Source organism: Monomorium pharaonis, chromosome 3 (assembly GCF_013373865.1).
Source record: "Monomorium pharaonis isolate MP-MQ-018 chromosome 3, ASM1337386v2, whole genome shotgun sequence".
Classification (NCBI taxonomy): domain Eukaryota; kingdom Metazoa; phylum Arthropoda; class Insecta; order Hymenoptera; family Formicidae; genus Monomorium; species Monomorium pharaonis.
In genome coordinates this window covers 7380152-7395594 of record NC_050469.1, presented here as the reverse complement: position 1 = coordinate 7395594, position 15443 = coordinate 7380152, and the positions used below count along the sequence as shown (strand labels likewise).

General features: G+C 31.2%; 1 protein-coding gene and 1 long non-coding RNA gene across 3 annotated transcripts in view; one reads left to right on the top strand and one right to left on the bottom strand.

The window, feature by feature from the left end:
• The window catches only part of LOC105832301 (fringe glycosyltransferase), an 88895-nt gene extending 85012 nt beyond the window's left edge, over positions 1-3883 (top strand). The window contains exon 9 of the mRNA XM_012673120.3: positions 1483-3883. Coding sequence (XP_012528574.1) covers positions 1483-1540 — 58 coding nt within the window. The 3' untranslated portion in view covers positions 1541-3883. The remainder of the gene's footprint in view (positions 1-1482) is intronic.
• A 5174-nt stretch (positions 3884-9057) lies between these two features.
• On the bottom strand, positions 9058-15330 carry LOC114255231. 2 transcript variants are annotated; one of them, XR_003626537.2, is made up of 2 exons: positions 15065-15330; positions 9058-10047 (listed from the first exon to the last, which is right to left on the bottom strand). It is a non-coding gene; the product is annotated as an uncharacterized LOC114255231 (long non-coding RNA). The 2 variants fall into 2 exon arrangements; XR_003626538.2 differs by having other exon boundaries at positions 15077-15330.
• Between the last annotated feature and the right edge of the window lie 113 nt (positions 15331-15443).

Below are 15443 nucleotides of genomic sequence, written 5' to 3'. Positions count from 1 at the left end.
TCTCATAATACTGCAAATAAACATTGTGACATTTATTTTAACTTTGCGTTCCTCAATTAAAAAAGATTATATTGTTGCGGATGAAATATCCAATTGTTTATGACAAATGCGTATAATTGAGAAAGGATGTATAGATTAAGAAAAACATTAAAATATTATAGTCTTAGTTTTTGTATAAGTATAATGTAATCATAATTTTGACAAACAAATAAGAAAAACGTTAATATGTACACACGTATTGTGCCTCGTATTAATATAAACGCATGAAACAAATTTTACTTTAAATATTCCGCATTCGCGAATAACGAATATTTTTTAAAATACGTGAAATCATGTCCATTCTCGTATGGAGAATGGTTAAATAATTCGTTTTCCTCGTCAGTTCATCTGAAATAAAATTTTCGTGTTTGCACGTATGAGTAAATGATACTTTTGTGAAATGATGGTGCATCTCAAGTGTAGACATCAGCAATTTACATTCGCGTTAATGTACGTGCGCGAAATGCTTTACCGACGTTTTTCGTGTAATTGGCACCGGTGAAAGACAGAAGGGAAATGAGTAATTACAGAGACGACATCGTGGCGTGCTATTGTAAGTTTTAATTGACTTTATAATAATTGCGACTTTTATGAGCCCTATTTTCCTTCTCTCTGTCTTTCTTTATTTTTGTTGAATTAAAAAAAAGTTTATTTCCTGTTGATACAAGTTTTTTGTGTACTGTGAATATTTGTCGAAATTTTTTATTTAGAAATACTTTCAAAGTTTCGTCTATATACATTAATGACGGAAGACATTGAAACAACCCGTTGTTTGTGATGTACTTAACGACGTTATAATGAAAATAGCACAAAATATGAATATTATAAATCTTATTTTTTTAAGTGCTCTTTCTGAATGATGTTTTATTAAAAGTTTATATTATGAAAATTTGTTATATCGATCGCATTGACCATATTTATAGATATCATTTATCGAAGTTTGTTGAATTTATGTGAAAAATTTATTGTAAAATTTAATATTTTTTTATTGAGATAGTTTTTCATAGAACGTTTGTGTGTATTACAAATATCTTTCTTATACTTTGATAATTGAGAAGAATACTGACATATCTCGTGTACAAAAGTGGACGCAAAATAATCAAACACGGATTATTAATAGACGATATAATGAAGATTTATATAAAATATTAATAACAATTCATACATTTAATAGGAATGTATAGATGTTATTATCTTATTATTAAATGAGATAAAGTTGCATTAATGTAATCACAACGATGTAGCTTTAATATAATTACATGGCAATTATTTTACGTTTGAAATAATTTACATAAATTATAAAGTTACGTTTTTAATAAAAGTTTTCTGTTTATACTTATAGATTTAAGAGCAAAAATTTTTGTAATTAAATCTTAAAATATTGCAGTGAAGTCATTAATGGGTTTTATATTCACTTTAATATAAATCTTCTTTTTGTTTCAGATTTAAATCCATTCATTGCCATCTGTTTCCACAAGTTCCTTATTGTCCACATAGATAATGACGAATAAGAAGAAAGTCGAAAAGTCAAATTTATTATAATTTATATCAATTGCGGAAAACATTAATGTGAAAAAGGGTAAGGAACATTCTACTAATTGAGTCAGTTTTAATAACATGATATTTTATTATTGCATATAAAAGTTCTACTCGTTTTTAATAAAATAATTTTATTATTGCGTATAAAAATTCTACTCGGTTTTTTTTTAAATAAAATAAATGAATAAATAAAATAAATAAAACGACCATTAAAGACTCTTAATTATATACATCTTACTTTTTCCATTTTATGTAAATATAATGACTGTTAGTCGATTGCACTATCAGTGTGGAAAGTAAATGTTTTGAAATTTAAATATTGAAAATGGGTAGAAAATATATTTTGTGTTGTATGAAACATGATGATTCAAAATTAGTTAAAGATGTACGTCGACGTCGCTAGATATATCATATATATGCTAAAATATAAAATATAAAATTATTTTACTTTACACGGTACGATATTCGGCACAATAGTCTATAATAAAGACTAGACTATTGATTATTGATTGCAGATTTTTTTTTATTAATAACTTTAACGGCGTCTGCAATGCATGTGTTCAAACTTTTGGGCCATTTTTCAATTTTTGATTTACTTTTTTCAAGATTGACGAAATTTTTACGTTTCATTTTTTTTTTCATTTGGTTGAATTGCATGCAATTTAAGCAATGCCTTTCGATGGTTACTTCTTAATCAGTTATAAATTTGTTGAGTAAAACAAAATACTCAAATTTAGTTATTTACATTAATTTGATAAGCTGATTAACTTTTACGTACACTTTGACAAAGACATTTGTTTAATTTTTCAAATTCTTATATAGTCATATTTAAATATGAAAATATAAAAACGTAATACCTTTTGTAAAACATTTTACATATATTAATTATCTATATATATTTTTACACAATTATAATTATTATTTATTCATGTATGTTCCTTACTATACATTTTACATTTTATTTAATAACGACCACAATATGAATGTAAAGATACATGATGAGAATTTTGACTGACTTGTGAATTCTTTTGTTGTATCGAGTTTGTAGTACTGTTGTTATTTTTTCTGTTTTTAGCAATTTATGAAGATGTGCATATGTATATAATTAATATCGATTTGCGTTCTGTATTATAATTTTTACATGATGCAAATAAAACTTGCATTTATATAATCGGTTAAGAAAACAAAAGATTAACAATTCAAACTTCAAGTTTTTATGATTATTATTTATGCAAATATTTGATTACATCTATAATTTCTAATTATTAGTATTTGAAATTTTATAAAAATTTGAATTGTTACCTCTTTTGATTTTAATTACAAGATGATAGTGGCAAACTTTTACTTTGTATTTTTTTGTAGAACTTTATTTTATTTATGAAGTGAAAATTTTGTATTTTTTTTCTTTTTTTATCTGAAATTATATTTAAAAAATATTATAAATGACACACTGTGGAGCTATGATTTTATAGAAGTATATTTGCCATTGACATTTTGTATTATATATACGTATACATATGAGGGAGGATAAGAAAAACAGCAGAGATAAAATAGAGATATAATTTCTCAACGAGAAAATTATATATATATACAAAACGCAATTCGTACCAGCACGCACATAGGCGTACATAACAGCTGCATCTGTGCAATACTATATAGAAGTTGTACATAAATTTTATATATATATATATATATATATATATAAAATTATAAATCGTTGACAGTCTTGTTTTGTCACGAAATGGAAATAAGCTAGTCCCTCACTAAAAGACAGACAGCTGTACGTAATGTGATATTTCATGCGTGCAAAGTTCACTTGTGTGTGTATATATCTCTCACTCTTCTGTAGTATTATATTGTATAAGATTATTTATGAACGATATAGTGGATACGTGTGCAATATTATATGAGTCGTTTGCTTTCAACGTAGTTTATTGTCCTATTAAAAATAAAATCTTATGAGAAATGCAATGTACAATAATATTTATATTGTATATTAATTTAAGCAAGTTCCGTAAAATTACATTTACACTATTTTGAAAGTAAACGGTTTATATATAATTATTAGCCGTTGTTGAGAAACGAGAGGAAACATTCACGTTATACATATAGGTGAGATTTTTATATACGTATTATTATTAATTACGTGCTCCCGTGTGTAATATGTCGAAAAATATATGCTATTAATATTCAAACATTGAAAATATTAAATTGTGTAATATGGATTACATGTTCTGCGATAATGTTTTGTATAATATTTTGTATAGATATGCATACATTATAAGAAGAATTCTGTCAATCTTCATTATCAATTTATTATTCTTTATTTTCCAGCATTGCCTAATATGATGTGCGTGGCACATGTGTTCCACTTTCCATAATTTTCCCATCATTTCCTCACCATGCATTTTCCGTCTATTAAAAAATATTCGGATATTGCTTGTTACTAGTTTGCTTTTTAACTTTATTCTTACAGTTATTTAGTTTTTCTTAATTTACAAGACAGACTTAGAAGTTAATTTTTTAATTAATTTTTGCATAAATTAACAGGTAAAACAAAATTTTTTTATTACCAAATTTTTTATTCAAGGGTACAAATCATGTAAAGATGATATGATGAATATCATAGTTGGGAAAACTATGAGAACGACCAAGGAAAATATTAAAATATATTGTGTAAATTATTGATCGTACAATGATATTTATGTTGAGGTACCCTCATTTGTTACAGTCAACTCGAAGCAAGGTTGCTGGTCGATAAACTAGACCTCTAATGTTCTGCACAGGATACTAGGAACGATTAATATAAATACAAGAAGTTAATTATTAACTCCACCAGCATCATAAAAATAAAAGCAGTAGTATTAATATTAATTAATAATAATGATCTACGTGGCGGTTGGTCATTCGAGATCATCATGCGATAACGGTTACTGGTCATCGGTATCACGTCAGGATACGAACGGTAAGTAATTGACTTGATAAGTCTTAAAAATTTATTAAGCTTAATTAAAGCTAATTAATACATTAATCGTGTATTCGGGATCGTTGTATACTTAGTCAAATGATATTTTATGCGAAAATTCTTTCAATCCCATGAAATTTGAATTTTTATTTGGTAATCGAGGGATGAATTTTGAATGCGGAAATTGACACGTAACGCTTGTTAGTTTATTATTGTCTCGATGTAAAAGTTGTATGTACAAGAGGTAAAAATGTAAATGTCATATTATCGTGACAATTTAATTTATAATTAATTATGAATATGGAAGGTGCACGTTTATACTTTAAGAATTTCATAAGCGTGTAGTACATCATATAGATTATGGTTCCGTGATTCAATGATTGCACTAGGAGAAAGAATCGCAATTTTAGAAACTGATAATAAAGAACAATCGCATGGATTTTTTACATTTTTAGATATCTATATTTTCAACGTTAAAAATATAGGAATTTAGTGAAAATGGATACAAAATAAATATGAAATACTTTGTGCTCTGTTGTTTCACTGAATATCAATATTTTCTCAGGCGTATTTATGGTGTTCTCGCCGCGGAAATGGAGAAAACTATTGCGGGAGCTTGGCCCGGGTTCACGCCGTTAATTTAACGATACATTGCGCTCGGCACCATGGTTTATTCAATGTTGCGTTCGCCGATCTCATATTTTAAATCTCAAATTTCCCACGTAGCCTGCTTTCGTAGTCCTTTTACTCGCCCGCGCGGCAGCCACTCGATATTCCGCATTCGCTCGTATCGGAAATACGCCGTGCAAGACGGTCTAAATATCGATTGGATACAGCGATCGAGGCTGAGAGAAAAAGATGGAAACACATATACATACACGCAATATACATATATGTAGAAAATGAAGTGAAATGATCCCAAAGATGATAAAGCAAGAGGGTTAAAGGCTGCGTATTTTAGAAAAAAAGAGGAACGTAATACGATATGGCACGTTCGTATCGGTTCACCGTGGGGAAATAGAAGTATTTCGCTTTTCACGTTGCATAAAGATTCTCAATTGCTACGTGTTGGTCCGTACTCAGAATTGCAAACCGATATATTGCGAGGTGCATGTTACGCGCCGTCATCCGCCTTTTTCTATCATTCTCTCTCTTTTCTTTTTCGCTCTACTAGGTAATCTTAGATGACGAAGAAAAGTTTTCCAATAAAAGATGTTTATGCCGACATTTGTACTTTCCGTTTATACTTTTCCACAAATTCATCTCTAACAAACTGAGATATTTGATTTCATTGATGAGAGTCTGTTATATTGATTTTGGACATGATAGATTACATGCGAATTAGGAAGCCAAATAAATTTCGTTTATTGCCAAGGGATTTTTTTTTTTACGAATGTATATATACAAATTTATTTATGTAAATTTATTTATAAAATAGTATTCTTCCTAACATCCTTTTATCTGATATTGTTAACGAATTTATCATTCAGAGCTTTTGTTGATATATGTTTGTAAGCACGTATATGTGATGTTTCCACTTATACGACTCACTTATATTTTAATTTTAATTAGAATGTTGAGACATAATATAATCATTTAATATTATATTTTATCATGGCAGTCGAAAATTAATGCTTTTAGCACTTTGAGGAGAGAGAGAGAGAGAGAGAGAGAGAGAGAGAGAGAGAGAGAGAGAGAGAGAGAGAGAGAGATTCGGTTTTAATTAAAATTAAAATTTGACGCATAAAATTGAAAGATAAATATTTATTCCACAGTTCATTATAATGAGTCCAGATGTGTGTACTGCTTTCAGCATCGTTCATTGAACCTTTAGTTTAATTAAAATTATATTTCAAAACGCTGTGATGCATGATATAAATTATATATTGTATATCAATCGCCGCATTTTGCGCGACTTAGTACATATAATCAAGGAATACCGACATTGTTACTCACGTTTTATTAAAATTTGACGCATTATTAATTTAGAAATTTTTAGTTATTGTATTTCATGCAATTTAATGTAGCGTCAAGCGATACAGAAATTTCAGCGTCGCTGTGTCGAATTGCGGTAAAAAAAGTCGACCGTGCAGCAGTATTGAAATTTAATAACCGGCCGCCTCGTCGACGTATTCTCGATATCGGTGGACAAGCCGCCCTGAAATTACATTGGGACATTGAATACCGCGAGCTAAACCGAAAAAAAAGCTAAATGGGCGATCGTAAAGGCAACAGCCACTCTACGAGCCGGATTTATTAGCGGCTGCGGTTTTCGCGCGATCGTTCTTTTCCTTTCCTATTTATCTTTCATGTCAACGTGCGTCCACCACTTTTTCCCTGGGAGATCTCATTCACGAAAAAGGGTGGTGTTTAGCCGCTGGCAATGACGTAAGAGCGCACAGGGAGAGGGGTTGCATCCCTAGGGTTACAATGACGTAAGAACAGGGTCGAGTTAACAGTGCTTTGCACCCATGCTTTGCAACCCTAAATTGTTACAAAGTATTTAAAAAAAACGTATATAAATAAAATTCATTAAGGAATAATTTTATTAATGATTGATTAGAAATTATAATCATTATCTACATTATATCATTATTATAATTGATGATATGAGAAAATTTTGATTATTTGTCTTTTCTGATTGAAAATGTAGATAATATGTTGATATAAAAAAGTTATCTTTTTATATAAATTGTCATAAACTACGATACATAGTTGAAGTAAGACTTACAGATTTGAATAAATTGTGTTTGAAGCATTTCAAAATGGACACAAATGTATTTTACATAAGCTTGAAAAAATTCTCCAAACAATTTAAGATTTGTGCTCGAAATTCTAATTATCCGAATGGTTCGTCCAACAAAAAATTTCAAGTTGTGATTTGTATGTTTATTATATTACTGCGTGAAATCTGTATATTAAAATTTCTTTGTACATCCATTGTTGACCCAACATTATCCGTTACTGTAACAGAGAAATGCAGCGACATAAAATGTGAGGGGATGCAAGGGATGGCTCGAGTCGCATGTAGGTCGGACTATCAGAGCCGCGACCTAGTTTGGTCCTTCCCGTCCTTTCGTTGCACCTTCTCAACCTCAAATTACCCCGAAACCAACGCCCCGCGTTGGGACATTGTCTGGTCCACAAATCTCTAGATATATTTTTCGCTCTCTCGTACATACATGTGTTGCGACATATCTAGAATATGAAAAATTACAGCTCGAGAAACTTGACGTTTGTTTTAAAATATTTGTACAAGAATGACAGAAATACGAGAGATTGTCGATATTCGATTAGATTTATTACAGTCTTCCAACTTCCAATCTAGTTCGATTATTGGCAAATTGTTCATATTTTATTTATTGAAACCAGATAGTCAAGAAAACAAAGATGAAATTGATTGCATTTAATGGAAATACAAGTCGCGATTTTTACTTATAAATCAACATTATATAAGACTCAAGCCTTACAAATTATTAAAAATGTTTAAAAAATTTTTAAAAGATAAATATGTGTGTGTAAAGTTTACATAAAGTAAAATTTAGAAAAACAGTTATTTTTATTTTAATATTATATTGTAAAAGTATGTACAATTAATTGTTCATCATAAAATGATAAAAAATAAAAAAGTTTTCTACAATAATATTTAATAAATATTTAATAGAAACTTTTTTTTACTCTTTCTTATGAACTGTTTATGAAAAAATTATGTAGAGATTATGATAAATTATTAAATAGGTAGATATTTTCGAGATGTAATACAAGATTGCAATTTCTTATTTTTAAAATTTTTTATTTAGATTATATTATTTTCTGTGTTTTTTTTCAATATTTGATATATTAGACTAAGAATTTTCCATCTCGGTTATTAAATAGTTGAGTGAAATAGAAAGGGACATCGAAAAATATTAAGTTTTTAAATATTATTTTAGTTCTCTCAAGAGCTTTTATAATTAATTTATCAGACCGATATAATAGCCATAATAATTCAATTTATTCTTTTTAGATTTTTTAGATTTACTATTAGTGTAATTTATAGTCTGTAAAATATGTAAGATTTTTTGAACTGTGATGATTTTCGAGCTTCTTCTTTTTTTTTCTTTTTACAAATTACAAATAGTCGTTATTGCAGTTTACTTTGTCATATATTTGCAGTTTGTTAATTATTCTTTGTGTGCTCATCAAAACTTCGCTCTTACTTCATTTCAACTATTCTACTAACATCAACTATTCTATCAAATTTTATACAGTTCTTTCTGACTATTTCTAACTTGTTAGAAAGATTAGTGCTAAAAGTGTTGATTAAGATATCTTGGGAAAAAATGAATTGGAATGCAATTAGTCCTGAGTGATAAAACAATGGTTTTATTGTTGCTTTGAATATTTTTTAATGAATTTAAAATATTTTATTTTAATTTTGCATTATTTTAAATTTTATACATTTCTGTTTAAATTTTTCCAAAAATATGAATTACCTTGACGTCGACTTTGATTAAAAATTTTTTTCATCTTGCTTACACATAATTAAATGGCATTTATTATAAAATTTATTTATACAGATAGTGAAACATATTCTTTAAGCTTTATTAATATCGTGCGGTTTTTTATATAAGCTCTGTATATTTTTTCGCGGTGTATTAAGTCAACATAATGTACTCGAAAATGAGATTTCTCTTTTATCTTCGTTTTCTTCTATAGTTTTTTATCTCTTTGCTTGCTCGCCTATAGAAGAACGCCATTTTTGAGAAAAAAAAGTATCTCGCTTTTTGTCTTGAGGCGGAAACAAATGTGCTTAATTATTTTGTGACAATTTGAAGTTTATTATTCACCATTTCCGTTTCTCTCGCGTCTCGTCAGTGCGAAGTTTTCCTGCAATTACATTGGTTTGTTGAATTAAGAGGTGCATTAGCGCCATACTAGAATCCTTTCTAGGACGCTCAGAACAGCAGATGTTATCATTTTTTGAATCAGATAAAAATAGCTTGTTTGTAGAGATGATTTAAACAAGTATGTTAAGCGTACACGTTGCGGCACAATATTTGCTGTGTAACGTAATTACATAATTGTTATCTATTACAGTGTAGCCAACATAAATAAGATAATTTTAAATATTAATTTACACATTTTACATTTTTAAAAAAGTCTCAATCAGCTTTTTTATTTTGTATTTTGGCTTCTTTTAGATCACCGTTGAATGTCATGTTCTGAACGCCGAAATAGGTCGCTTCGATTCTAACGCAGCCGACAAGAAATCTCATTTCCGGCTTTTCTCGCGCGCGTTCTACACTCGCTTCTCTTTTCTGGTCAGGATGAAGAATTCACGCGGGCTGGTTATCCGACCCATGGAAGAATCCCCGAGATGTACTCGTATACTCGATATATCGAGATGCGAAGAATCCTTGTAACGGTGTGCAGGGCGCAAACGACTGCCGGCAAAATCGAACACGACATCCTCTTTTACTTGCAAACGAGGTGGTGATGCTGGTCCCCGAAACTAGAACAGGCTATAGATGTGTCTTTACCGAAATTAATCCTTAGAGTACTATTGATGTAAGCCTAAAAAAAAAATTATGACATTCTTGGTAATTCAATTCTTTATTATTTGACACGGTTATTTGTATAATTCGTATAATATTTATTTATAATTTATCAGTGTTTCTATGACTTATAAGATAGATTTAGGCTTGAAATTGAAACGTATTTGTATGAATTTGAGTTCGTGCATACGTCCAGTCCCGGAGTTCTTCTCGGTTTCTCCCTTTATTAGAACTCTCGACTCAGCTAGGGCGCTTCGTATGGTCTGTGGTTCTTTTTGAATGTCAATCGGGAGTGTCGAGCGATTCGATCACATCTTCCGCGACGGCTCTCGACAGAAGTGGCAGGAGCATGTTAGAAGGGGATTCCAAGAGTATACGATCTATCCCGATTGATTCCTCGAACCGATATGTTTTCGTTGTGTACTTATGTGTACATATGATATACAAATATTCATAGCCATTGGAGGAGCCGTGAGACCATACAAAACAGTATTATTGTTTAAAACTATATTCTGGACAGCAATGAATTGTGAAAAATTTAATTTGCATGTTTATTCTCTGTTGAAGACCTTAATTAATTGTGCATAAAATAAGGATTATGCTGCAGATAATTTTGGATATATAATTCTTGTAATCCCCTTTTGTATGATTTTACGCGAAATAATTACGTAGAAACGCGTGGTATGCGAAGTATTTTGTAATTATAACCGGAAAATTTAAATCCGCGAAATTATAACCGTGTGGAATTTTTAAACGCGCATGTCAGAACGCATCGCGTATTCGACCATGTTTTCTTATTTTCCTCTATCTTTTTCTGAGACATATATTTCTCTTTAAAATTTCATGTTTTATTAAAAATATTTTTAATTTTTTAATGTTTGAAAAAGTAAAATAGAAATACGGGTAATGTACAGTAAGCCATAATAATAAAATCATCTTAATGATTTTAATAAAGACATTATCCTTTATATTAATAGTTCAAACATTAATGGTTTTTAATACAATATAAAAAATATCCTTCAAAGTGACAATTTTATTAATTTTTTTAATATTAAACTTTTATTCGATAATTGAATTATTTCGAGATACAAATATTAGTATGAAAAACAATTATTTTGGTATTTATTCATGCAAGGCTTGAAAGCTGAAAATGAAAATTTGCGGGAAGTATTGAGGAATAAAATTTAAATTACATTTAAAATAAATTTTTAGTGCAAACGTTACAATTGTGTAGCTATTTGTTAACGAAAGAAATACGCACAACTGTCAGTAGTAATAGAAGACAATGAAATTACTGTTTCTCATAGCAACTAGTTTGGTCCTTTGAGGTGCAAATTGGTGCACCTAACCAACACATTGACCAATATGGTTTCATAGTCAGATCGATAGCACACTGAAACTGGATAGCGATGAAGATGTTCTCCCTTAAGTCTAGGAAGACTCAAAGGATTAAACGCCTAAAGGAAATCTATGTTTATTTGTTTAATGAGTTTACATTCCAACGTTAATAGAAACCATGTATATATTTTAGAGTTATATCTTACATTAACATTTATTGAAAATATTGTTAACTAAAATACAAATATGTACGGTTTTTATATTTAAAATTTTAACAAAGGGAAAAAATGTATTTTATATAATTATTCTCCTAAAAAGTTTAAAGAGTAACAATTATATTTAATTAATTATATTTGTATTTTATTAATATTTACAAAATTGATAAAATTTATATTTGTATAATTAATTTTAGCACGAATGCATGTGTGTACAATTGGTTTTTTAATGCTACACATTGGACGTGCATATTCGAATAAGTTGAAAAAGTAGCGAGGTCGGTATCGTAATAAAATTTTAATGTATGAATTTGTTATCATTTGTATATTGGGTCGCATATTTATAGCTAACGAGTATGTCACGTGTGTCGCGTGGACGCGCGCATTAATCTTAGCAACATTTTGTCGCGATTTTTTTTATCGTAAGCGTTACGGGTTGTGCCATTTCGCAAGCAAACAAACCCATTATTATCGCAAGCTTCATCATTTCAGTCTCGAAAACACTGTGAAAGATAGAACTGTGCGTTTAATCTGCTCGCGGGCTGTTTTCAAAACTGGACAATTTCGTGTTTATTTACTAGGATTTAATAGGCGGGTGTATTAATTAATTGTCTATTATTAAATAGGCACCCTATCCGATAGTCGCCTGCTAATAATGCGGGTGAAATCCAACGCGCTTTCGCGTGACCTCATTTAAATTCAACTACACGTTCGATTGCTCGATTCGCTCGCTCGCTCGCTCGCTGAGTTCTGCAATAATTAGTTCATTATGTGGATTATTTGTGCAATTTTGTGTATGAGAAATATTGTCTATTAGTCACTAGAATAAAAAAGTGAAAATATTGAATTTGCTTGTATTAACGAATTTCTGTGCGACAGCATTTTTCTAAACGTATTTTCATATTGGATTTTGTATAAGCCCACTTATTAATAATCAATATTAAAAATACATACACGAAAAGAACAGTTTTGCCAAAATATTTAAAAATTTAGCTAGATAAAGGTCTGAAAACATTTTTTGTTTGAGCATCAAAATAATTGTGCAAGACTTCAAGCGTGAGGATAACGTTGCAAAAGGTTTTTCGATGTGTTAACAACCATCTCGAGCGTACTACTTTTACTTATTTATTTTGATGATTCAACAAAATTTATTTCCATTTGTGTCTAGTTAAAATTTTTTATCACTTTAGCAAAAAAGTATTTTTTCTACAACATATTAATTACAAATTTTTTCTATGTGTAATATTTCGGTTTTGATGAATCATGCAAATTCAGTGTTATTTTCAGCTTGCTATTAAGTTTAAACTATGGTTAAATCCGAGTAACCACAATGTTGAAAGTTTGCTCGTTGTAAACAAATGGCTTTATAATTCACTCAATTTAGCAGATTAGGAACTAATTCTACTCTTATTATTTGCCGTTGTTATAAGTTAATTAACGTAGTGCGGCTATTTATAATTCTGCCACTTTTAAAAATATGGCACAATAATGAAGGGTTAATTATTTAAAATTTTATACATTTGCATTTTATGTATTTTGTTATCAGCAGGAAAAATTTATTTTGTGTCGTAACAAAACAGCAATTTGTTGCTCCGTTTGCTTCTTTTTCTTTTATTTTATTAAAGGCGCAGCCCATCATGAAAAAAAGCGACGAAACGAAAGTACTTTGCGCTCGATGAGGTACATATTCTCTGGTAGCGATTTGTGAACGTTGAAAGTGCGCGACCTTAAGTTGCGCGCACTTTTGGAGCTGAAAGTGAAACTTTCCGTCCCTTTTAACGGTGCGAAGACGCAATTGCATTGAGGGGTGTATTTGACGGAAGGTCACGGGGTTCCGGGTACGATGGGCCGATGAGATGTTCGGCTTCATTTCTTCCCCCCTTCCTCTTTTCGCTCCATTTCACTGCCGCCTTAGCGAAGAAACGTATTAAGTCGGGAAATGAAGGTTGTAAAGCCCCGGGCAGCTTTTTGGCGCGGCAATCACACTCGACCGGAAGTTTCACGCTCAGCCTTTGGGCGTTTCAGTGCGCGAATGCGGAACTCTCGCTAATAGTGCCTGTCAACCTTTTCAAGCGGAATGCCCTTAGTGCACCTTGCAGAAACTTCGGTGTCAACGCGTGAGAAAGAAGTATTTTCTCGCTTTCGACAAGTGGATTCAAACGACAGAAGCGACAGCCTGTCTAAAAGTCAAATTTAATCTCCTCGCACATAGCATGTGATACGTTTACACGAGCATTATATACAGTTAAATAACAGAAGTGAGACTTGTAAAAAAAAGTTAATTATTTTTTTCTAATTCGAAGGTTAGAGTGTTGAAGTACCCCAACATTAATAATATTAATTTACAGGATGATTAAAACTTTTTATTACTACAAGTGATTGCGTTACTGCTATAAATAAGAAATCATACATTGCCGATTTAACTTTGTTATTTCTTTAATAATTTGTGAAATATAAAGGAACTCTCAGCGCCCAGCTCGGAACAGCACGGGTAATGAGTGTTTGACACGAAAAGCCCGCATCGGTTTCTGATCACGTCATTACCCGCAATGATTGTCCGACACGAAAAGCTGAAACTAATTCCTTATCATGATCTAACAGTGCTCCAGCGACTGTAAATCTCTTTTTAAAAAATTATTTGTTATTCTTGTCCATTCACTATTTTTATGTTAGCCATATGTTCTTTATAAGCCTTCGAATCGAGAATTTCTTTCAACATTGCTTGTATAAATACAATGTGTACGTTAAAATATGTATAGTTTGTTTCTTTGCGTTATTATTAGTCATTTTATAACTAATAACAGATATAGACAAGTGGTAAGAATGTTTTTATTTTAAGAACAAATTTTTTTGGAAGAGAAAGGAGCGAATCTATTCTTTCGGTTTGACGAGTTTAGCTGTTTCGTGAATATTACATTTTGTAAAATGATAGGGGGGCCCCTTCGGTGAAAGCCTTTGGAAGTTTCGTGCCGAGGTTACGCGGACGCATGTGGGTTTAATCGATTAATAAATGGCACCAGCTTGCACCTGTGTCATGGTAATTAAAGAGGGGATAAGAGATTTCCGGAATACGAGCATTTATTCTTTGTCGTTGCAGCGTTCATCCATATTTCGCGCGTATTCTGTTAATGCGCGTTCAATTCGAATGATCACGATTTTCCATGGAATATTAATTATATCGAAATATAAAATGTTTTATTGAATATCCAAATGTAATTTTAATGCTGAATTAACGAGGGATTTGTTATTACTTTTTCAACGTCTCGTTTTTTTATATTCAATATATTATCGGAGCATGTTTTATATCAGTCTAGTAATTTAATAAAATTTGTTTAATACACACGTTTTCATTGCATTTGACACATTAAAATTTTATATAGATTATGTAAACGTTCTACTCTTACTCCGCATATATATAAATGAGTTCATACATATTCGGATACCATTTACGATCGGCTAGATCTTTCTTTGCGAGTACACAGGACGTGCGTCTTGATGCATATCGGATTCTCGTGTCCCGGCGACGACACTGCGGACGCATGTGGCCGCTTTCGTGGCTGGGGCCCGTCACTATCCCGCACCGTGGGATTTCGGTCTGCTAAGCATGTTGACAACATGTAGCAGCGCGCGTTCCCATCGTTGGATGCTGCGGCCTGCAGACCGCGCGTACTGATCAATATGGAGGGGAGCATGGTCGAAAAGCGCGAGTAGGGGTTAGTTTCAGGGGATGCTTCGAGGGGGTTTGCGTCGGTGGTGGCGGCCACGGCGGCGGCGGCGGCGGCGGCGGCGGCGGCGGCGGCGACGACGGCG